At 64.6% G+C, this 23,813-nt stretch overlaps 1 protein-coding gene across 1 annotated transcript; it reads right to left on the bottom strand.

Annotated features, from left to right (window-relative positions):
* Positions 1 to 756: 756 nt before the first annotated feature.
* MYO15A (myosin XVA) lies at positions 757 to 23,472 on the bottom strand. Its single transcript, XM_017823043.1, has 64 exons — positions 19,753 to 23,472; positions 18,835 to 18,917; positions 18,574 to 18,637; positions 18,359 to 18,468; positions 18,055 to 18,129; positions 17,822 to 17,912; positions 17,668 to 17,673; positions 17,231 to 17,334; positions 16,784 to 16,847; positions 16,586 to 16,699; positions 16,230 to 16,391; positions 16,018 to 16,131; positions 15,863 to 15,921; positions 15,490 to 15,613; positions 15,305 to 15,400; positions 15,094 to 15,225; positions 14,702 to 14,827; positions 14,450 to 14,527; positions 13,895 to 14,049; positions 13,713 to 13,758; positions 13,454 to 13,578; positions 13,088 to 13,205; positions 12,824 to 12,999; positions 12,653 to 12,737; positions 12,325 to 12,378; positions 12,112 to 12,193; positions 11,898 to 12,028; positions 10,905 to 11,000; positions 10,579 to 10,814; positions 10,170 to 10,348; positions 9,985 to 10,057; positions 9,642 to 9,833; positions 9,390 to 9,484; positions 9,203 to 9,291; positions 8,996 to 9,122; positions 8,806 to 8,867; positions 8,618 to 8,681; positions 8,370 to 8,508; positions 8,061 to 8,151; positions 7,881 to 7,977; positions 7,537 to 7,658; positions 7,381 to 7,440; positions 7,080 to 7,155; positions 6,605 to 6,720; positions 6,403 to 6,521; positions 6,178 to 6,319; positions 5,824 to 5,935; positions 5,615 to 5,689; positions 5,026 to 5,231; positions 4,825 to 4,958; positions 4,678 to 4,744; positions 4,464 to 4,536; positions 4,165 to 4,238; positions 3,994 to 4,076; positions 3,686 to 3,816; positions 3,471 to 3,565; positions 2,977 to 3,054; positions 2,641 to 2,737; positions 2,392 to 2,552; positions 2,156 to 2,289; positions 1,923 to 2,056; positions 1,265 to 1,398; positions 942 to 1,082; positions 757 to 858 (listed from the first exon to the last, which is right to left on the bottom strand). Exons 1-64 carry the CDS (start codon positions 23,470 to 23,472, stop codon positions 757 to 759), a joined length of 10,500 nt encoding a protein of 3,499 aa, XP_017678532.1.
* Between the last annotated feature and the right edge of the window lie 341 nt (positions 23,473 to 23,813).

A 23,813-nucleotide genomic window follows, 5' to 3' on the forward strand; every position in this document is an offset into this window, starting at 1 on the left:
CACCGACCGGCGCGCGCGCGCCCCGCCCCGCCCGCCGCCGTTACCGGCACCGGCGGCACCGCCCCCGCCCCGCCCCGCGCCGCGCTGATTGGTCGGGAGGCGGGGGCGAGCGCAGAGGGCCGGCTACTGATTGGACGGGTCGCGCGCGCGCGGCGGAGGAGGGGCGGAGAGCACGGAGGTGGCGGCGGGTGCGCGGTGCGAGCGCCCCCTGCCGGGCGCGGGGAGCGCAACGGGCGAGCGGGGGCGTGACCGGGAACGGGTGCGGGGGAACGGGCACCGGGAAAGTGAGGATATAGGGCGGGATAGAGAGGGAACTGGGACACCGGGATGGGGAAACGGGCACGGGGATGGACGGGGAAAAGGAGGCACAGGGATGGGGAAACGCGTGGGAATGGATGGGGCAAATGAGGCGTGGGAATGGAAAGCAGGCACAGGGATGGAGAGAGAAGTGAGGCACTGGGATAGGGGAACGGATGAGGAAAATGAGGCACCGGATGGGAAACAGGCACTGGGATGGACGGGAAAATTAAGGCACTTGGGAGAGGGAAACTGAGGCACGGGGGTCAGCATCCCCCCCGCGGCAACATGTGCGGCACAAAACCACGGACAGCGAGTCGTGCCGGGCTCCCGGGCTTGTATAAACCCCGTAACAACAGGAGCTGCGAGCGGGGACGGCGGCACCGGCCGGGCTGGGGACGCCCCGGGGGCACCGCACCCACTGTGCCCCGCGGCGGGGTCCGGGGTGCCGCGGCGGGCTCAGAGCAGGGTGATCTCGCTGGGCGGCAGCGTCAGCCGCTTCTCCCGGGCGCCCAGCAGCCTCTCCATGTGCACGGCCACCACCCGGCACAGCTCCAGGCCCTGCCAGGGGGACACGCCGGCGGTCAGTGGCCGTGCCACTGCCATAGGACCCCCAGGGGGGCCCCCCCTCGGGTGTCCCCAACCTGCTCCAGCTGCAGCTGGGTGATGCCCTGGGCCAGGAGGTCTCCCAGCGTAATCTCCACGTAGGGATAGCTGGATCCGGCCGTCGGCCGCTGCGTCCGCGTGGACTGGATCTCGTTCAGCGAGAACTTGGCGATGGGTTCCTGGTGGGAACAGGGGGAGTGGCCCTGGGAACCCCACCAAGGGGAGCGGGGACCTCAGGTTGGACAGGACTTGGAGCAACCTGGTCTAGTAGGAGATGCCCCTGGAACTGGATGAGCTTTAAGGTTCCTTCCAAACCAAACCATTCCATGATCCCATGTGTCCCACACAGCCCCCCACCTACGTGGGTCTCCTTGCTGAGGAAGTTGAGGCCGTTCTGGTTGACAGCCAGGATGCAGGGCGAGACGATGGCGTTGTTGCTGCAGCTCTGGATGTAGAAGAAGGATGAGCCGAACATGGGGTAGGCACTCAGCAGCCCTGCGGGATGGAGGACGGGGTCTCAGTGCCCACTGCCACCCACTCCTGCCAGGTCCCCAGGGTGGACTGCACCCACAGGGGCTCTGCCAAGGGCTTGGCCAGCTCCATGCCTGACAGGAGCTGATTTGGTTCCCGGAGCCTTGCACTGCTTCAGGCTCTGGACACTGGAGCAGCTAAGGGAAACTGGGGCCTGGGAGCAGCCTGTCCTGTTCTGCCAATGCATCCTGCCCTCCGTGTGCAGCACCTCAGGCTCCACACAGGGAGCTCCCTGTCCCAGAGTCCCTGCAGAGGAGCCACCCAGCAGAATTCCATCCCCATCATCATCACCCTCCAGGCAGGATGATGCTTCCCATACCCACCACCTCCTGGGCAACTCCCATCCCCAACAGCCTTGTATCTCCAGCAGGACTGTGTCTCAAGAAGCACTGCATCCTCATTAGCACTGTGTCCTCATTAGCATTGCATCCCCTCATCATCCTCTCCCTATCTGTGTCACCTCCCTGTACCCATCCCTGTCCCCTCACCCAGGAACTGTGCCCTGGCCTGGTGGGCGCTGAGGGCCTTGGCTTGCTGGACGTGCTGGGTCACCATCTGCAGCCAGGACTGGGGCTTCAGCAGGCGGAAGAGCTGTGGGGGGACGTAGTCCTGCATCTCCCGCCTGCGGGGAGCCCGAGGTCAGGGCCAGCGCTGGCCAGTGGGTCCCAAACCCCATGGGATATGTGTTTTTCCCCCTAGGATGCCCCATCCCTGGCCGTACGCAGTGGGGAGGTGGTGGTGGTCCTTGGCTCGGTGCTGGAGGGCAGCCAGCTTGGCCACGTGTGGGAAGTGCTGCTCTCCCGGCCTCGCGGGTGGCAGGACGGTGAACAGCCCCTTGAGGTAGTCAGGGAGCACCTGGTGGGGAGAAACAGGGCACAGGGACACGGCTTGGGGACAAGGCACGTTCTGGGGGGGACAGGGAGGTTGGCCTGGGGGAGGCTGATGGGGTGGCCTGACCTGGTTGTAGTGGACGGTGACATAGAGCTCGTTGTCGAACTTGAGGGGCTGGCTCCAGACCACGCGGCGGCACCAGAAGGTGTAGCTGGTGTCCCGGCACTCCGTCTCAGCAGCCACATCCAGGACATATTCCCGGCGGGTCAGTGGCCGCACACTCTGCCCTGTGCCACCCGGGAGCCTGAGCGTGGCCACCACACCACGGGCACAGCCATCCCATCCTGCCCCATCCTGTTCCCGCCAGCCCCTCACCTCTGTCGGTCACCACAAAGAGGATGTACTCCTCCAAAGCCTCTGGATGCTGCAGCCCCATCTCACAGCACAGCTCCTCGATCACATCCAGAGCCACCTGGGCACAGGGACAGGTGGCTGGGGCGCTGCCACGTCCCCCTGTTGTGCTCCAGGCCACCAACATGTCCTGCATTGAGGCTCATCCCATGCGGCTGTCCAGGGAAGGGGTCTGGCTTTCCCAGTGAACAAAGTCCCACAGCGGGAACAGGCGAGGAGTGCAGCCCCCTCACATCTGCACCCTCTGAGGGGGTCACCACAGTCCTGGGGTGCATGGAGCCTCCTGCCCCTATGACTCACCGAGCACGTCTTGATCTTGAGGTGCCTCTCGATGCCACCGGGCAGGAGGAAGAGCTGGCGCTTGGCGCTGCGTCCGGCCTGCACGGGAGGACTCATTAGGGTGCATGGGGGCCCTTTGCACAGCAAGACCCCAGAGGACACTCCAGCTATCCCACAGGACCATCCCATTGGGATCATCCTATCTCTTGCCCATCCTGCCTGTGTGAGCCATCACACCTCCAGCTCCATGTCCACAGAGCTGCATCCCCACTGGGGACTCCTGCAAGCTCAGGACACCCCCAAAGCAGTGAAGAGCAGCCCCCAAAATGGACTGTGCTCTTTTGGGAAGATCCCAAAAAAGGATCAGCTCAGTTCCAGAGCAGTGTCTGGGCAAGATCCCAAGCCCACGGAGGGATCCCGAGACCATGCAGGTATCCAGAACTTCCAGGGGGTACCTCAAGTTGATACCAGCCCTGCCCCACATTCCACGGGCACCCAAAAGCCCCCAGCCTCACCACCATGGCCTTGAGCTCCATGCTGCTGGGGAAGAGGCTGCGGCCACCGAACTGCAGGGTTTTCCGCAGGTTCTGTTCACAGGCTTTGGCGATGCCTGGCAGGAACACGGACTGGGATGAAGGATGGGGCTGAGCCACCACTCCTGAGCCCTGTGACATCCCAGGGTGTCCTTCCCCACCATGGACCAGCACCCTGGGGCGTGCACAGCCCCTACCATGGAAGGGCAGCTCCGGGTGCCTGCTAGCGTCCTGCAGGAAGGCCAGGAGAAAGGGCCGGAGCACCTCAGAGCACTTGTAGTAGGCAGCAAGGATGTAGAGCAGCCTCCAGCCCTTCTGGCAGCTGTCCCTGTGGGAAGAGCCAGGGCTAAACCACTGAGCAGGGCGAGGGTGCCAATGGTGGCACCCATCACCCTGGGGATGGGGTCCCCGGGTCTCCCCCCATGCTGTGGCAGCTCAGCCCAGCCAGGGACACAAGTGTCCCCAGTTCCAGCCTCTGCTGTCCCAGCTGGGTGTAGGGACTCACGTCTTGGAGCTGGTGTTGTTGGTGATCTGCTTGATGATCTGGCAATACACCTCGTCCCGCAGGACCTCGTGCTCCGCGCAGAGCTGGGGACAGGCATAGCTGCCACCCCCTGCCCAGGCCACCCTCTGCCCAGGCCACCCCCAGGACTCACTGCCCCGGTGGTGGATTTACCTTGAGGATGGTGCAGACAGCGTCCAGCTCCGTCTGCCCCCGCAGAGGGTGGTCACCCATGAACTTCATCACAGCTGGGGATAACAAAGCCACACAGTGACACAGCTCAGTGCATCCCCTTCCCAGGGACACACTCCCCTGGGTGGGCACGTTCCAAGCACATGGGGCAGTGGGACCAGAGGACCTAAGTCCCACAGGCCACTCCATCTGCCTGTCCTGGTCCTGCCCCCACAGCCCTCAAAGGATGGGCTGGGAATGGCCAGGGGACAGGGGGACACGATGCTCATGTCCCTGCCTACCTTGGAAAGCCTCAGCAGCCTGTTTGTTGATGCCACCATCCACAAATTCGATAAGTGACTCCTGAATGGGGATCTGGAGTGGGGGAGAGAGTCAGCTCCCAGGAGCAGCCAGAGGGATGCTGGAGTGCCATTCAGGGAGCTCCCCCTGGGATCTTGGTGGGACCTGCAGCTGACAGCAGGGCAGGGGCACCCCAGGCTCCCCGCTTCCCTGTACCTTGGTGAACGTCAGCATCTCCAGCACACTGGGCACATCCCTCCTGGCCTTTGTCCCACAGGAATCCCTGGGACAGAAGTTCAAGGGAGCAGGTGGGCACAGGTGTCCCCACCACGGCGTGTCCCTGTCCCACCGCTGGACACTCACATGGTCCCATGTCGTGCCGCACGGAAATGCCGCTGGGCAAAGGCCAGCATGGGGCAGGTCCCTGTGACATCCCTGAGCTGCTCGACACCATCTCCCTCCAGACTCTCTGCAAAGGTGGCACTGGCCGGGGACACCTGCGGAGCAGGGCAGTGGGCACCAGGCACAGCCAGCACCGTGTGGCAGCCCCAGCCCAGAACCCACCTCGGTTTTCCGGTCCAGCTCCTGGGCGGCAGCAGTGGAGGCCACGGCCACGGCCACAGCTGCCGAAGCTGCCACCCTGCCCTGCTTGTCCCTGGGCTCCTCCTTCCTCTCCGCAGCCAAATGGACGAAGTCGGGCGCCGCGACGGGCTGGACGTACTCAGCAGGGAAGAGCCCTGGCCTGCCATGGATGGCCCCAAACTTCCACCCTGCAGCGGGCAGATTGTGGGGATGGCCCCAGGCTGGCAGCCCAGGTGGACACCCCCAAAAAATCTGTTTGCTTCCTCCTGCCTTTGCATTCCCAGCCTTTTCCAGGGGTCTGGCCACAGATTTTGGCTGGAAGCAGCTGCAGTTCAGCAGCATTTGAGGTAAAGGCAGGGAAGAGGGGCCACAAAGCCCCTCACCTGCAGGGACATGGGCAGCACCTGGTGCCACCCAGGGTGGGACCCACAGGGGAGCATCCCCCTGCATTGGGTTGGTGCCAAAAAGATCCCAAACCATCCTGCTGAGGATCCTGCCCTATCCCCCAGCCCCAGGAAGGGACACAGCTCAGGGCACACCAGGGACAAACATGGGGCAGCGTGGCACTCACCAAAGTCCTGGGTGCCCGTCTTCAGCTCCTCCAGGTACATCACCTTCTTGCGGACCACACAGCCATAGTAGTAGTCTGACACCATGGGGACAGAGGGTGTCACAGGGTGCAAGACAAGTACATGACCACCTCTGGGGTGGGTGAAGCCATCAGTCCTGCCACCCCTATAAGGGTGTTTCGCTGTGGGGGGCAGTGTGGAGGCCTCTCACCTCTCTCAGGATGCTCCAGTGACTGGAGGTGGATGATGTCCCCTTTGTGGAAGCTGAGCTGTCCCCCATCCTCTGGGCTGTAGTTCCTGACAGCCACCACATACTGGGAGTCCTGGGCACAGCAGGGGCTGGCACAGCCGTTGCACACAGGGACACCCACATCCCACCCAGCACAGGGGCTTCGAGCACCCGCAGCCCCAGGACCACCCCAGGGTGTCGTCCCCAATTCCATACATGGTCCTATTCACAGGGTGCCCTCCGCTGCCCACCCCAGCCCCCCAAGTGCAGGCACACAGGCAGGGTCTGACCCTCAGGACATGCCCCCCCTCACCCCGGACCCAGGGCACCCCCCACCTTCCTGAGCTCCGTGATGAAGTGGTCGACCATGACCTTGACCTGGGGGGCTTTGGGGGAGAAGAGGATGAGCTTCTCGCTGCGCAGGTTGAACTCCAGCATGTTCCTGGATGGGGTGGTCACGAAGAGCACGTCGGCGTAGCTGGGGCAGGGCGAGGGGAGGCTGAAACACCCAGCACCCATGGCACCCATCCCACCCTGGCCTCCCACGCTCCTCACCCCCACCTGTACGCCCGCAGCACCCGCAGCTGCTCCCCGGGGACGTTGGTGCCCTTCACCAGCCGCAGCAGCTTGATGCCGGTGTGGGACACGGCCAGGATCTGCACACCCGTCCCCACACTGCCCTGTGGGCCAGGGCAGTGCCTCAGCTGGGGGCACGGGGCTGTGGTGGTCCCCATGCTAACCTGCCCCACGGCCAGACCCTCACCGTGGCAGGGAAGAGACGGGAGAAATACACCTCACAGCCATCCCGGGCTGCAGCGATGATCTCCCTCTTGACACTCTCGGTGGCCACGGGGCTGAAGGAGTCCAGCTTGTTTTCCGCTGTGGGGAGAGGGAAATACCTCTTGGTGAGCATCCTCCCTCTCTGGGAAGGATCCACGCATGGTTCCCAGCAGGAGCAGGGATGATCGTAGCCTTCCCACACCTGGCAGGAACATGATGGAGAGACCCATGCCCCCCCGGCAACTGGCTGAGACCTGACAGAACTCGTGACATTACAGAGCACTAAGTTACCAGGGGGTCATTGCATTTGGAGGCAAAACTACCCCAGCTTTAAGCAGAGCCAGTCGTGACCCCAGGAGATGAGGCTAGGCACCAGAGAGGCTGGGTTTGAGCCCCCCAGGTGTGTGAACCCCCCCAGGCAGGGAGCAGCAGGACACAGGGATGTGGTCGAGGGTTACCAAAGAGGGATTTCAAGCGGAGCCGCTCCTCCTGGCTGATCCGGATGCAGGTGTCAGACAGCACGTCGTTGAAGATCTGGGGAAGGGGGTGAGGAGCAGTGAGGTCATGCCAGGGAGCGTGGTGGGACCCCAGCCCCTCTGCCCTGCCTGCTCCCCCTGGCTTGGGGCATCTCCTACATGGCAGCTCAGCAGGGGAAGATGGGACATATGCGGTGGGATGGGTGAACCATCACCCCACTGGGGAATACCTCAGCTTCCAGGGGACCCCCGGGGGGGCTTAGGGGCCAGCTTGGTGCCTCACCTGCCTGAAGATGAGGTCGAGCAGCAGTGGGTTGTTGATGCTGTCCTTAGGGTAGAAAACCTGTCAGGAGAGAGAACAGGGCTTGGTGAAAAGCCCCCTTTATCCCTCTAGGACCTCAGCACCAGCCTGCCCCTGAGTGTCCCCATAAATCCGTACCTCCTTCCGGATGAATATTTTCCAGGGCACGTTGTGGTAGGTGTAGAAGTCCTCACTGCAGCTCCGGTGCAGCTGGGTCTGGACCTGCTGTGCCTCAGATGGGAGCTCCCGAGAGACAGAGACTGTGAAGGGACAGAAAGCCCTGCAGGAAAGCCCCTCCACCCAGGGAAACTGAGGCACGAGGAGCAGTTGTCAGTTGAGCCGGACACAGTGGCTATTCCATGAGGGTGCTGTGGAGCTGGACTGGCACCAGGCTGCATAAGGCATCACCCAGTGCCACTGGGAGGATGAGGTGCCCCACTCCACCCTGGCCCCCCCAGTGCCACAGCTCTGCCCAGCAATACCTGGGGGCCGGGTGGCTGCTGGACGCCCCGTGGGTGCTCGCAGCTGGTACCTGGCACTGGGCACCGGCTTCACCGTGGCCACCACCTCCTTGGGCCCCTGTGAGGCACAGAGGGGCTGTGATCAGGGCCAGTGACACCCCCAGCCTAGTGGGGGGGACATGGGGGCAGCCACATCCCTACCACAGCCGCTGGCACCCGGGCTGCCGAGAGCTGTTCCTTCAGGATCTGCATGGCTTCCTCGTGGGGGTCCACCTTCTTCCCAAAAAGCTTGCTGCAGAGACAGCATCCTACATTGCCTATACCTGGAATCACCTGCATCCTGGCATCACCTGCATGCTGGAATTACCTGTACCCCAGCATCACCTGTACCTGGCATCACCTGCAACCCCATCATTCCCTGCACCCCACCATTCCCTACACCCTGGCATCAGGGCCAGCACATGGACCCGCCCATGTGCCCATGGCTTGGCTGGGGACGCGGGTGGGTACCTGGGGGCCTGGGAGCTGCGCAGGGCTGGCTGGCACTGCCGGATGATGTTCCGGATGTCGTGTGTGGGCCGTGGGAAATGCTCCGAGTTGAGCCGGGAATGCCGCACCAGCTCTCCTGGCCACCGCCGCCCCACGGCTGCTGCGGGGTCAAGAATGGCTTGGGGGGGGCCAGACACCACCCCCACACTTGGGCCCTGGCTCGGTGCCACGGACCCCCGTGGCTGCCCCACTGCACCAGGACCCCTTACCGGCTTTCTGCGAGTAGGGCCGGGGCTGGGGGGTGCAGGGTGGCGTCCCCTCCGCTGCTCTGCCCTGCAAGGGACACTGTGCCATCAGCACCCAGCACCCCCAGCTGCACCCATCCCCAAGAGCTGCCCAAACGAGCTGCCCTGAAGCGGAGGAGGGGCTTGACCCCTTCCAGCCCCCTGGCACTGACCGAGAGTCCGGGTGGCTGGTTGGCATCTGGCCTGCTCTGCAGGGACAGGGCTGGCTCTGTGCCTGCGATGACAAAGAGGAGAGATCAGCTGTGAGGTCCTGGGTGCAGGCATGTCCCCCCCACCAGGGACCAGGCCGGGAAACTGAGGCAGGGAGCTGAGGTGGGATGTGGGAGTGCTCGGGGCACTCACCCCTCGGCTGACGCATCTCCGCAGGCACAGGGGGTCCACTCCGATTGGCATCACTGCCACTGTCTCCCCCTCCCACGCCACCTCCTCCCTTCATCCTCTGTGAGAGGATGGTTGGCTTCTCCAGCTCCTGGGGGGGCAGGAATCAGGGTAAGGCGGCCAAGCCACCTGCACCCCAAAGTGCCTTGGGCAGGGGGATGCCCCTCTCACCCCATTGCCGTAGGAGAGCACTGGATCGAAGAGGCTGTCCAGGTACCGGTCCAGACCCTTCTGGCTGCGTGGCTCCCCAAATTCCCCATCTGCAGGGGGACAAGGAAGGATGAGCTGCCAGCAGCAGGGCTCCACCAGCACGGCAGAGCTTCACCGCAGCACCAGGGCCAGGGGGAGGATGTCCTACCATGGGGGTGGTACATCTCTGTGGAGGGCAGTGTGGGGGCTTTCACAGCTGGGGGAGGAGGCACCTCATCCAAATCCAACCCATGTCCCAGCACCCTGTAGAGAGGGAGGATGCGCTCACTGAGCACCCACTAGGTGCCAGATCCCCTCCTCCAGGAGCCCACCCACCCCTATCCAGCACCCATCCAGCCTGGTGCCAGGGTTCATCCCACCAGCCCCACAGCGGGCGACCCATCCCTGCCCAGGTACCTACACCCGGCTGTCCCTGCCGAGGCTCTCAGTCCCATCCCATGCAATGAGGAAGCAGGATTTCTGTCTGGGGAAGCCCCGGAGCAGCTCGAGGTCAGAGATGAGGTCCAGGACATAGTCATGGCCAGCCAGCTCGGCCCACTGGGAACCCACCTTCATGGCCACAGACCAGCCACGCCAGCCCTCTGCCAGCCCCCTGCCAAGAGCCAGATGCTGGGGATGGGGATGGGCAGTGCCCCCGCTTTTTGGGGACACCCTGCCCACAAGCTGGGCATCCCGACTCCCCGATCTTGGCGACACCCAAAACAGCCCTGGGGTGACACCATGGGTGCCAAGCCAGTGCCCACCTGTGCTTCAGGACATCCCCTGCCAGGTCCTCGCCCGTGCTCCAGGAGTGGATGGGGCAGGAGAACTGGTCACCTGGGGAGGGACGGGCAGTGAGCTGGTCCCATCAGTCCCCTCCTGCCCGTGAGGGTGGTCACCCTGTGACTGCCCCTCGCCACCGCCGTGCCCAGTGCCGCGCCAGCCGCACCGTTGAAGCAGTGCAGGTCGAGGGCCATGCTGGCCTGCTGCCGGTTCGCTGTCCACTCCAGCAGCGAGGGCGGGAAGGTGCGGGCGGCCGCCGTGCCCAGCTGGGACCGGGCCATGGCGTGCATCAGCTTGCGCTGGCACACCGGTTTGTAGCCAGCGAAGGCGTAGTCAGAGACGAACCTGTGGGGAAGGGATGGTGCTGCAGGAGGGACCTGGGTGGCACCCCAGGCACATGTGCCAGGTTGGCACAGGATCACAGGTCCTGGTTGGACCTAGGCAGTGTCCTCAGGCACAGGTACCCAGAGAGTGCCCCGAAGAGCCACAGCAGTGTCCCCAGGCATGAATGCCAGTCTGTCCCAGAGGGTCCCAGTCATCCCTGCTCCCCATCCCCATGCCCATCCCTGGCTCACTTGAGCAGGTACTTGTCGAAGGCGGCGGACGGGGGGAAGGCGCTGAGGCAGGTGGCCAACAGCAGCCAGCCCCGCTCCTCGTTGTTGACGTTGGTGTTCCGCCAGACCTGGTTGGCAGCTTGTGCCAGGAGCTCATCCCGCAGCCCTGGCACCGACAGCCCCTTCTGCACGATGTAGTTGCCAAAGAGGGTCTCCTGCAGGCCGCCCAGCCCCGGATCACCCATGAACCGCAGGATCTGCCACGGGGACAGCCAGGTCCTCCCTCCGGCCCCAGGCAGGGAGCAGGCAGGGGATTGCGGTGATGGATCCTGTGCCGTCCCACCTACCAGTTGGAAGATGCTGAGTGCCTCGTGGCACAGCTCCTCATCCAGCCGGGTGAGGGGGGCCTTCAGCGGGGCCGTCAGCATCCCGAACGCCGGTTCCTGCGGCGACACCCGCACCCGTGGCTACCTGGGGACAGCCTCAGGCCACGAGGGGCCGGCCCCAGGGTGCTGAGCGTGGTGCTGATGCTGGATGGGGACTATGGGGCGGCCAAAGGGCTGGGGCACAGGATGGGGCTGGTAGCCTGTCAGGAACGGGGAAGGGAGGGGCTCAAGCTGTGCTGGCAGCACCAGAGATGGGTGGTGAGGCCCTGGCACAGACTGCCCAGAGAAGCTGTGGCTGCCCCACCCCTGGAAATGTTCAAGGCCAGGTTGAACGGGGCTTGGAGCAACCTGGTCTGGTGGAAGGTGTCCCTGCCCATGGCAGGAGGTTGGAATGAGATGGGCTTTAACATCCCTTCCAATCCAAACCAGTCTATGATTCTATGCCAGCATTTTGGCGAGGCTGAGAGCAGGATCCAGCCCTGGTGCTACCACTCAGGACGCCAGGGACAGGGAAACACAGGGCAAAAATAGAGGGCAAAGAGGAGGAATGGGGCAAAGTGGCCGGGGATGGGGCCGGGGTCCTGGGAGCAAGCGACCTGGTCTCCCGCCCCAGCGTTCCGGATCCGCCCCGCGTCGGGCGTCCAGGAGGGCTCAGCGGGTCTCTCTCCGATAGCCTCAGCATGGTCCCCCCGGCCTCTGGAGACGACAGGAACCCACGGGGAGGGAGGGAGGTGGCAGCCAGCTCACCACAGTACCACAACCACCCCAGATCCAGCCTCTCTTGCTCCCCGTGGCATCCCTGGGGCCAAAGCTGGGGCAGAGCCCGGTGGGATGGTGTGGGGAACCGCCGCAGGGACCCTGATTCTAAACGCTCAGCCACAACCGGGGTGCCGGGGACCCCCCAAAAGCTGTCTGGACAGGCTCCCCACTGCTGGGCTGCGGCGTCCACCTTACCTGGAAGTGGCCCCGCACGTACTTGGCCATGGGGTAGTCGTTGATGTCGAGCGGGAGGGTGAGCTTGGAGTCGGGCTGCAGCGCCGGCGGTGGCACCAGGACCACGCAGCCGGCATTCACCTCCTGGGCGGCTGTGGCACAGCGGGCAGCTATGGCACAGCTGGAGGGATGGGGAAAAGGGGCTGGGGGCGATGGCACTGCAGGACCCGCTCACCTGCAGCGGCCTCCAGCAGCCCCATCAGCTCGGCCGGGATCTCCAGGTGGGTGACATCCACCACCTCCCTCCGTGTCAGCTCCTGCCGCCGCAGCACAGGGATGTGCCCACTCACCACACTGCTCCCTGTGCCAGCACCCATGGGTGCCTCGGCAGGCGAGCACGTGGCAGGGACAAGGGCACGGCAACACATGCGTGCTGAGCGCCTGTTACCTCCTTCATCCTCTCCTTCTCCTCCTCAGCCCGCCGGCGAGCATCCTCCTTCCTCTGCAAGCAGAGCAGTCATTCTGAGTCCCACCGGGAGGGAGGGAGACCCAGAGGCAGCAGGAACTTGGGGGGTGCCACTGCCTCCCCAAATGTCACCAGGTTTTCATCCCAAGGAGGTACCATCAGTACCCCATGGGACGTGGAGGAGGTGGTAGCATGGGACCTGGAGGGGCTCAGGGTTTGGGGGAGCTTTCTTCAGACCCACCACTGAACATGCAGCAGGGTGGGAGCAGGTGCCCAGGACACCCCTGGAATGTGCCAGCCCCCACCTCACCTTGAGGTACCGCCGGCGGTTCACGTAGATGTGCACCAGCGACCTGAACTTGATGAGCGTGTGCCGCATGCGCCGGTACCGCTGCCTGCGGGAGGGCACCCATCACCCTCTGCCACCCATCACCCTCTGCCACCCACCAGAGCCCCCCTGACACCCCCTGGGGACCCTCACCTGGCCAGGTATCCTCGTGCCCGGCTCTGCAGGAGGACGATCTTGCGGCGGAGGGAGCGGAAGCGCCGCTTGATGAAGAAGGTGCGAGCGTAGCGCTGGAGTGTGAGCGCGGCCAGGTGATGGGCACGGGCTCGCTTGCTCTCCAGTGCCTGATACAGCTGCTCCTTAAGGAAGAGCTGGGAGCAGGGATGATGCCATGAGCCCCCTGCCTTGGCCACCACCCCCAGGGCACAACCGGAGCCAAAACCCCTCCTGGGGCAGTACCTTGGTGACGCCAACGTAGTACATGCCGGGGTTAACGGTGCAGAGATTCCTCAGCATCTCCACGCAGTTGGCTCCATTGGGAATGATGTTGGACCACATGTCGACGAGGCAGCGGTACCTGGGTGAGCCCATGACACTGTGACCATGCAGGACCCTACTGGGACCCCAGCATGGACCCTCCTTGCAGTGACGAGCACCATGCTTGGAGATGCAGCTTCTCCCAGAGCTGTGCATCAAAGCAAGGGGCTCCCAGTTCCCACTGTGGGGGAACCCCGGCCCAAACACTGCCCCCCAAAACACCCACAAGCTCTGTGGTCTCCTCTCACTGGACCATATGGCAGTACCCCACCCACAGCCCCAAGGCACCTGTCGATGAAGACGAGGAAGGGGATGCGGATGGGGAAGCCCTCCTTGCGGATGCGGATGGTCTCCAGGATGCCTGAGTAGCGCAGCTGGCTGCTGACCACGTCAGCCTCGAAGAGCCCCGGCTCCTGGGGAGGGAACGGGGAGAAACCTCAGTGGCTGCCTGGGCAAACCCCTGCTCAGTGTGTTCCCACCATGCTCCCAGTGCCAGCGGGGCAGGCAGCACTGGCATCACTGCAGGCTGGAAAGCCCTGGCTGTCACCTTCTTGTTGTTGGGTTTGAGGCAGCGCACGAAGAAGGGGTTGCACCTGCAACAGAGAGACCCCATTAGCCATGGAGGACAGAGGACAAAGCCAGCCCAGCCACCTCGGGCTCAAGTTCCACTGTCACCCTGTCCCCACCAGCCCAGTGCATGGCCTGCCTGCCCACTCCACCCACTCTGACCTCTCCATCTTCTCCACCAGCTCCAGGAGCGACTGCTGGAAGCGGGCAGCCACAGTGGGAGCCTTGTACCGCCGTGTCCTGGTGCTGCTCCTCCGGATGAGGCTCCTCTGCCGGGCCATCACCTGGGCACGGCCAAAGAAGAGGTTGGCCACCACCTTGGGGAGATGGAAAGGGTTAGTGAGGAGGAAGGTGGCCGGGATGGTGCAGCTCCCCTGGCTCCTCTTCCCAGCCCAGCCACTGCCTTTTTGCCCAGCTCTAAGCAAGCTGCATCCCCTACTTGTGGCTGGATTCCCTGGTTAGGGATGGGGATGAGGATATGGATTAGGACACAAAGCGTAAGAGCAGCCCATGTGCCCGTTTGTGTCAAATGCTTGAAGGGTCAAAGCCCAGAGGACCCCATGAAAGGAGGGCATAGGATGGAGCCAGAGGCATCTTCTGCTTCAGGTCCCCCTTGGCTTCACTGGTCATGGAGACACACAGCTGGGGACATGAAAAGGGATGTATGGCCACCAGCACCCTGTGTCACCACCAAACCAGGCTCAGGCAGGGCCCTACCTTGGTCTTGCTGCTGATGAACAGGTCCAGCACATCCTGACGGACCTGGTCATAGTTTTTATCCAAAAATTTGTGAACCTGGCAAAGAGCAAAATCCCATGGTGAGGAGCCTGGCAGCATGATGGGGTGAGGTGAGGAGCTCCAGGCTGGGATGGGGGGTCCCAGCCAGACCCCCCTGTGCTGCACCTCCCTGCTTGGTGCAGGATCAACCTCCTGCTTAACACCCCAGCTGGGCATCCCCCTGCCACACACCTGGTAGGTCACCTTCCCTGCGTAGTGCTTGATGGTGAACTCGGGCAGTGGCATCTTGGGCTTCGTGTAGAGCGGGTTTGTCCCATGGTGGTAGTGACACTTCTGGAGGAACGTGTGGTCGGTGGCCTGGGGAGGGACGCAGGGGTGAGGCACAGCTTGGCCAGTTCAGCAGCAGGTTGGAACTAAGTGAGCTTTAAGGTGCCTTCCAACCCAAACCATTCTGGGATTCTATGATGATTCTATGATTCGTGGGGCTTATCCAGTCCAGAGAAACCCAGAGGATCTCCCAGGCTGTCCAGGACAGCCCAGGAGAAGAGCACCCCTGGGCCACAGTAATTCCATAACCATGGTGATCACCCAGTGCTGCTGTCTCATTACCAGGCACCTCTCACCTGGGGGAAGCAGCTCTGGTCATCCAGGATCCGGAGGATGCCGTAGGGCTTCTGGGAGATGAGGTCGATGCAGGGCTGGTTGTCACTGAAGGGGATCTCCTTCCACTCAATCTGCTCCCGGAGATACTCCTCCTATGGGAGCAGATCCAGGTCACACATGAGCTCTCTCCCCTGGCCCGGGGGCAGAGCCTGGCACTGCCCACTGACCCACCTGCTCCTCCTGGAAGACGATCTTGTTGAAGAAGAACTGCAGGTACTCGTTGGCGTAGTTGATGCACAGCTGCTCGAAGCTGTTGAAGTTGAGGTCCTGTGAGAAGGAAGGTCTGTTGAGCCTGAGACTCCAGGAGGATGGAGCAGGGATTGAGCCAGGATGGAGCTGGGATGGATCCTGCTCACCTCGAAGCCGTAGATGTCCAGGATGGCGATGGAGAGGGCCTCCTGCCGCGGGTACACCAGCTTATTGATGCGGTCTGTGAGCCAGCCAAAGAGCAGGGAGTAGAGGGTCTTGGCAATGGCATCCCTGGGAAGGAGAAGAGCAATGGAGCTCTGGAATGGCATGGCATGGCACTGTGTACATCCCCACTGCCATGGCCAGCACCCATCACAGCACAGGGCAGCCCTTAGGGCTGGAGTTTTAATCACTGGAGAGCCTAATCCACACTGGGGGACCTGACCACCTCTTTTCCCAGCTGGCATTTCACCTCCCACCCCATTCCTGAGGGTCAATCCTCCTGTGTCCCCCCGGCAGCACAGCCCCCCTTCCCTCTACCTGGCATCCACGGCGCTTTCAACAGTGAGAGGGGTAAAAATCTTCTCCCGCAGCGTTTCCTGGTGGGGAAACAGCATGATGGAGCTTTAGCAATACCTGCCATGGTCCCCAGGGACCAGAGACCCCCCTCCCTGCCTGTGCCCCCCTGCACTCACCGTCACCTTGAAGGTGATGGCTTTCTGCAGGCCCTCAGGGGACACCTGCAGCAGCTCAGCCACTGTCCGGATCTCCGTGGCGCTCACCACCGTGGCCACCTCCTGGCAGTCGGTCTGTGGGACACAGGGACGTGGTGGGACATGATGACCCCCCACACCTGCCACATCCCGAACCACGCCCGGAGAGCACATCTTGGCTCCCTGCAGGGTACCTCGTATTTCTCAAAGTAGACGTTGCCCAGGTGGAGGACGGAGGAGAGGATGCGGAAGATGCTGTTCTGCTCGTCCACACTGAAGCTCAGCACCTCCATGGTGTTGAGCAGCCGGCGGAAATCCTCCGCGTCGTCCTTGCCAGGAATCTCGCAGTTCCCACCCTGGCACAACCCCCTCGGTCCATCAGTGGCTCTCGGCGGGGGGAGAGGGGCCAGCAACCAGCGTGGGGGGGTCACCCCGCCCTGAGCACCCTCCCCACCCACACACTGAGGACTCAGGGACCCACCAGCACCCCAAGGTTGGGCAGCCCCCCAAAAATCAGGCAGTGTGGGGGGGCTGGGGAGGGGCACACTACCTGGTTCAGGTAGTAGTAGGTCTCGGCGCCCTGCAGGCAGTACCGCTGGCGCTGCTGGGCGGGCAGCCCCGCCAGCATCTCGTAGAAGATGTGGTAGTTGCGCTCGCTCTTGGCCTGGGGAGCAAAGGACAGAGCTGGGGAGGGGGAGGCAGAGGGGGCAGAGTGTGGGGCGGAGCCCAGGACCCCCTCGCCACACACCTGGAAGACCACACGGGACTTCTCCAGCAGGTACTGCGAGGTTATGGCACCGCAGATCAAGCCGCTGCAGGGGGGAGAGTGGGCACCCGCTGCAGCCTCGGCGTGGACAGGGGCTGGGACCCCCCCGAGGCACCCACCCATGCCCTGATGATCCCCCCAGCACACGAGAGTCAGTGGGGGGTGGAACGTGGGGACAGGGATGGGGACTGGGAATGGTCGGGGTTCCAGCCCAGGGCACAGCGTCCCTGCCCCTACCCCAGGGACAGTCACCTGTCCTCAGGTGTTATCACCTTTCCAGCTCATGGTTTGTCCCCAAAAGCATCCCCATGTGTCCCCTCAGAGCCAAGGGTCAGCCTGGCAGCGGGGTGAGGGGCTGAGCTGGGCACTCCCAGGGCAGGGGGACACGGGGGGAACAGCCACACACAGGTGTTGCTCAGCATTACTTACTCTTCCAGAAAGATTTCCACAAATTTCCCAAACCTGCTGGAATTGTCATTCCTCACGGTTTTGGCGTTGCCGAAGGATTCCAGCAAGGGGGTCGCCTCCAGGATCTGTTGTGGTGATGAGGAGAGCTGGGGGGTCATCCTGGGCACTTGACACACCACAGGCTGTTCCCATGGTGGGGGCAACCCCCTTGTCACCCCCTGCCACACTCCCTGCCACCCCTGCCCCATGCAGACATCCATGGGTGCCCAAATTCGAGGTGTGCACCACAGCCAGGTTAAATGAGGATGTGGGAGAGCACAGGGACCCCATCCACGTTCATGCACCAAGCTCCTCCTGTCCCTCCCACCATCCCCCTGCAGCTGGGGTGACATGGCCAAGATGCCATCACGACCTCCATCCCCTTGAACTGTCCCAGCTCACGTTTTCCCCCCCGGTACCTCTATCTGCCGTGGTCCATGTGGGAGCGTGGGGACAAGGAGAGAGCAGCCAAGCCATGAGCAGGGGTGGAGGAGGGCACAGGAAGAAGAGGACAGGGACATGGGGACGTGGATACACGATGGGGATGGGGGTGTCCCCAGGGCAGCAGCCTACCTGTGGGGCAGTGCTGCGTTTCTGGCTGACGGCTGCCAGGTAGCGCAGGATCAGCTTGGTGGCTTCGGTCTTCCCTGACCCACTCTCCCCACTGAAATATGGAGTGGGAGCATGGTTGAGGTCATCCCCAGCCAAGCAGGGAGTACCCACCCTAAACCCTCCTCAAACCCCAGCACCCCACCCCCAGCAGCACCACCCCAGCAATTAGGCACTGATTAGGGGCCATGTCCCACCTGATGATGATACACTGGTTGTGTTTGGCATCCATCACTTTGGAGTAGGCGACGTTCGCGATGGCAAAGAGGTGCCTGTGGTGGGGGGAAGCAGAAGAGGGAGGGGGTGTGGTGCCTCAGTGCCCCAGCACAAGGACCTCAAATGTACCCCGAGCACCCCCACGCATGGACACAGATGGTCCAGCACCCAAGGGTCCCCAGGGGCTTGGGACCACCCAGGGCTGCTGTGGGACTCAGAGGTGGGTGAGAGCAGGTAGGAGTGCCCCCATCTCTACAGGATATTTGGGGCCACCCTGGTACTCACGGTGGGTTCTCCCCCAGGGCTCTGCCTTCGTACTGCAGCACCTGCTCCGTCCCGTAGATGTTGTAGAGCCGGTATGGGTTCACTGACACCAGGATGCTGCCGATGTAGGTCTGCCAGAGAGCGAGGTTTGAGACTGCAAGGTCTGGGAGGGCTATGGCCCTCCACAGACCTCACACCAGGGGTCTTTGGGGGATGCTGTGCCCCCCTAAACTTACATAGATGAGCTGGCGCTCGAACCGCGTCCGGATGTTGTTCAGCACTGCGGCCTCCTGGAGATCCCTGGCACAGGGCAGAGGCTGCATTATGGGGTGGCAGGGGGATGGAGGGGTCCCCAAGTGTGTCCCCAGCATCTCCAGCCCTGGGAGGCTGGAGTGGCCCTCATGTTGGAATGGGATGGGGTGGGAGCAGCCAGGGCGCATGGTTGGGGGAGCAGCCCTGTCAGCCCCCTGGGTCACAAAGGGGATGGGGACACTCACTCCAGCTGGGTCATGTCCTCCAGCCCGTCCTCCTCCTGTGGCTCCTGGTACCGCACGATGGGCAGGCTGCACAGTGACTGCATCTGCACAGAGCAACCACCCCGGCTCTGTCATGGCAGGGCTGTGCCAAACCCCTCAGCTGTCCCACCCAGTCACCACCACACCCCAAAACCCACCATCTGTCACCCCAAACCAGGGGACACACAGCCAGCAATGGCAGGAACCCCAAGAAAACACCCCACAGCCCTGCAACCCCCCAGCGAGAGTGCTGTGTGTCACAGAAGAGCAGCAGAGCTGGATACAGGGACACGGGGCCACCAAGGCATCCTTGGAGATGGTTCCAGGAAAGACTGGTCCTGAGAAGCCCAGTCTTGCTCGCTGTGCCACCCCCACCACGGCTGCAAGGGGTGGGCGATGGAGGCTCCTGGGCAGGATGGCACCTCCAGGGAAGGTGATGGAACGGGACCGAGCCGCGGGGCTGAGGCTGCTCCCCATGGCCGCGGGCAGAGGTGACACAGGACGGGTGTCACCCAGGAGGCTGCGCTGGCGGCCGGCCAGGCGGTGGGCAGGAAAGCGGACACCCGCCGGGTCACCGTGCCACCCGCACCCGTCCCCGCCGGATCGCGTCTCCACATTTCCATACACCAGAGTCAAGTGTCCCCAAAGGGGCCGTCCGTGGGGGGACACACAACGGGCGATGAGCCCCCCCTCCAGCCCGCTCCCCACGGCAGGACCCCCGCCAGCACCCAGACCACCCATAGCCACGTAACCCCCACCCCGAGCGCTGCGAACCCTCTGGCACCAGTGGCTTTGTTCCCCGGGGAGCCCGCAGCCACCTCAGCACGCCACCCCATCCCTGGTCCCGCCGGCTCGCCCCCCGGCTCCATCCCCCCGTGGGGGGCTCCCCGCCGGCGTTACCTTGGTGCGCCAGGGCTGCTTGGTGCCCAGGTACCCGTCCGCCCAGGGGTGCCTGTCCCGCCAGCCGCCCCCCGGCGAGCGCTGGCTCAGGTATCGGGCGATGTCGGCTCCCCGCTGGCTCGCCCACCGCCGGCCGCGCTGGGTGGGCTGCTGGGGGGGGCCCTGCTCGGCCGTCCAGGCGTCGGGCATCTCCCGCACCCGCACGACGTGCTGCGTGGACCAGTGCTGCTTGTACATGCGGGACGCGCGCCGGAAGGAGCCCAACCTCTGCACCTGCGGCGTCACCACCGCGTAGCGCCCCGCGCCCTCCTCCCCGGCCGCCCCTTCGCCCTCGACGGGCTCTGCCGGCCCTGGGGGCCGAGCGCCGTGGCGGGGGGCGACAGGGGAGCCGGGGGCTCGCCCGTGTGGGGGTGGGAAAGCGGCGCGACGCTGCGGCGAGGGGCTCCGGTTGCCACGCGGGTTGGAGGGGGGGACGGGGCGCGCGGCGTCGGCCCAACCCCGGCGCCCCGACGGTGGGCTCGGTGACCTGCGGATGCTCCCGTCCCGCCGGGATGGGCGCCGGGGCAAGGAGGGCGAGCGGGTGGAGGGGTGGCGGGAGGGTGGTGAGGATGGGGGGGCTTTGGTGGAGGCCATGCTCCTGACGAGCAGTGACGCGAGGGACTGCCCCACGGAGCGCCCCGAGGAGGGGCTGTGCCCCCCTGCTTCCGCAGACGGCCTGGCCGGCGGAGAGTGGGGGGCCATCCCAGCAAGGGGCTGCCCGATGCGTTGGATGAAGCTTTTGGGGGTGCTGGGAGCGGGGCTGGGCGGGGGAGGCACCCCGGCGAGACCCCGCGGGGCTCCCTGCCAGGGGGGCAGCTCCTCATCCCAGGAGGGGCCGGGGCGGCCGAGGCGGCGGCTGCCGGGGCGGGAGGACGGTGCCAGGAAGGGGGTCCTCTGCAGCGGCTTCACCGCCTTGGTGGGGGGCTCGGGAAGCCGTGGCCAGGCCTGGGGGAGCGGCAGCCCGGGGGGGCTGCTCCGCCGCGTTGACAGGGGTCTTCCCGACCCTGCCGCGGGGCCCCCCAAACGCCTCCCCCCCGCGGGCCCCGGTGAGCGGGGGGCGGCCGGCGGCGGGGCGGGGGGCTCGGGGTTGAAGCGCCGGAGGCTGGCACGGAGGGATCGCAGCGACCCCTCGCCCCGTGTGCTGCCGGGGCGAGGACGGGCTGGCGGTGGCGATGGGGAGCGCCCGAGGTTGGCGAAGGGGTTGCGGAGCGACGGCCGCCGCGCAGTCCCCGGCTCCCGGGGAGGGGGCTGCACCCAGGGCCCCGCCGGCGGGGAAGGGTCCCTGGCTGGAGATGCTCGCGGTGGAGGGTCCCGCCCCCCCAAACCGGCGCTCTCCATCCCCGCCAGCCTGCGGCTGGAGCGTCTGTAGGAGGGCTGGGGGGTGCGGGGGCCCCGCAATCCCCCCGCACCCCGCGGCGGGTGGCTTTGGGGCTGCGAGAGGGAGCGCTGGAGGAACTGCCCCAGAGGGCTCCCGCACGCCCGCGCTGCCGAAACCCGGCGTGCAGGGGATGCTGCGGGGCCGGGGGCTGCCGGGGGACGCGGCGGCTCGTACTCGTCGTAGTCGTCCTCGTCGCGGGCGGCGGGCAGGTGGGGAGACGGCGGGAGGGGGACGTCCAGGCGGTCCCTGCCGAAAAGCTTGACCTGGGGCCGGGGGAAGAGCCTGAATTTCCTGTTGAGGGAGAGCTTGGAGGAGAGAGTCTCCCGCATGCCCCGGAGTGAGGAGGCGCTGAGGATGGAGAAGGGATAGTCCTTCTCCTCCTCCTCCTCTTCCTCCCACTCCTCGGGCTCCTCGCCCTCGGCGATCTCCTCCAGCCCCAGGGCATAGGGGTTGCAGGAGGACTGGGCGTGCGGTGCCCACCCCCCCTCGCTGTACTGGATGCGATGCTCAGGGTACTCCCCCCCGGGGTATCCCCCAGCAAAGGGCTCCTCAAAGTCCTCGTAGGGGTCCCCCCTGTAGCCAAAGGGCCCCTCTGCCTCCTCTCCATACTCGGGGTCACTGCCATAGGGGTCATAGAGGCCAAGGGGGGACCCACCACCAAACGGCCCCTCATCCTCGAGCTCTGTGTAGCCATAGGGATGTCCCGGTGGGTCACCCTCCTCCCAAAACCCCCCATAGACATCATACTCCTCCTCCTCTTCCGTCTCGTAGCCAGGGTAGTCACCATAGGGAGTCGGCACCGCATCCTCAAACCTGTACCCAGCCGGGTAGGCTGGGCTTTGCATGTAGCCTTCTTCCTCCTCAGAGTAGCCATGCTGGGGGCTGAAGGCTCCATCTTCCTCATCAGTGTAGCCGTGCCACGGGCCATAGGCTCCATCCTCCTCAGCATAGCCGTGCTGGGGGCCATAGGCTCCACCTTCCTCCTTGGGGTGGCCACGCCAGGACCCATAAGCTCCATCTTTCTTCTTGGCATAGCCACGGCGGGAGCCGTAGGCTGCGTCCTCCTCCTTGCCGTAGCCACGCCGGCGGCTGAAGGCTCTGTCCTCCTCCTCGGCCCACCCGTAGCGCGGCACCGGCGGCTCCGCCGGCGCGTGCTGGGAGCGCCGCCGGGACGGACGCCTCACCATGCTGCCCTGCCGCACAGTGCCGGGGGCCAACAGCCCGCTGCTGCCAGGGATCCGCTTCATGTTGGCCCGGTGCCTGAGGATCTCGTCTTCCGCAGGGAATGGCAGCTTCCTGGCACCGATACGGGACAGCCAGGCCGTGTCGGTCGCCCGGCTGCCCCCCGTCAGCCCCGTCAGCCGCCCGCGCCGTGAGAGCACCTTCCTGGCCAGCCAGCCCGTTGCAGCGGCCGCCTTGCTCAGCACCCGTGCCCGCGGCTTGAATTTCCTTTCCGGGCACCGGCGGAAGAGCAGCGCGCCGTCCTCGGTGGCCTGCCCGCCCCGCCGCAGCAGCAGGAACGACGGCTTCGATGGCGCCTCCTTCTTGGCCTCCTCCTCCTTCTTCTTCTTGGCCTCCTCCTCCTTCCTCTTCTTGCCCACGTGCTTGAAGCGCATCATCAGGTTGGAGGTGGACTTGAGCACTGCCTTGTTCTTCTTCTTCTTCCTCTTCTTGGTGCTTTGCTTATGCAGCCCCCAGAAGAAGCGGGATGTGTTCTTGAACTGTCCCTTCTTGGGCCGATGCAACCCCAGCTTCTTGAAGCCCATGAAGAGCTTTGAAGTGCTGCGGAGGCTCCGCTTTGCCCGGGTCTTTGGCGCTGCCGCCTCCTCCTCCTTGGCCAGGCCAGGTTCCGCGGACTCTTTGGGTTGGCCCTTGGCCTCTGCGCCCTTGGCCCCTGCGCCCTTGGCCCCTTTCTTCTTCTTGTCGGCCGCCAGCCCCATCACCATCTTGGAGGTGCCCTTCAGGTTCTTCTTGGACGTCGTGGCATCACTTTCATCCTCCTCCTCCTGCGACTCCAGCTGCACCTTCTTTCCCCGGCCTATCTTCTTTGCCACCCCCGCCTTGGGCAATGCCTTCTTCTCCTTCCCCTTCTCCTTCTCTTTCCCCTTCCCCTTCTTGGGGTCCTCTGCAGCTTCCTCCTCCTCATGCTTCTCCTCCTCCACCACTTCTGTCTCCTCGGTCTTCTCTTCCTTCAGCAGCTCTGCATCTGAGGCATCCTCTGACTCGCTGGGATCCTCCTTCTTGCCCTTCTTTCCAGCTTTCCCTTTGGCCTCCTTTTTGGGGACCCCCTTCTTGCCAGCCATCCCGGCAGTGGCGGGTGCTCATGCTCCGGCCCCGGTGGGGCTCTGGAAGATGATGCCCTGTGCCGGCATGAGCCGGCTCCCAGCACACTGTCCGGCTCCCGACCCCGCCGCCTGCCCCGGGAGGGTATTTACCTGTGCCTGGATTTGGCGAGGCACATGCCCGTGCGTGGCTCCCTCGGGCGCCGGCGGCCGCCCGCTTGGCATCGCGCTGGGGCGGCGGGACGGGCCCCGGGGCAGCCCGGGGAGCTGCCTCCTGCCTCCCGCACACCCCGCGAGTCGGTGGCTGGGCTCCGGCTGTAACCCAACCGCCGGGCTCACGGCGACATGAATAATGCAAGGGA

Source organism: Lepidothrix coronata, unplaced genomic scaffold (assembly GCF_001604755.1).
Source record: "Lepidothrix coronata isolate B3197 unplaced genomic scaffold, Lepidothrix_coronata-1.0 Scaffold101, whole genome shotgun sequence".
NCBI lineage: Eukaryota > Metazoa > Chordata > Aves > Passeriformes > Pipridae > Lepidothrix > Lepidothrix coronata.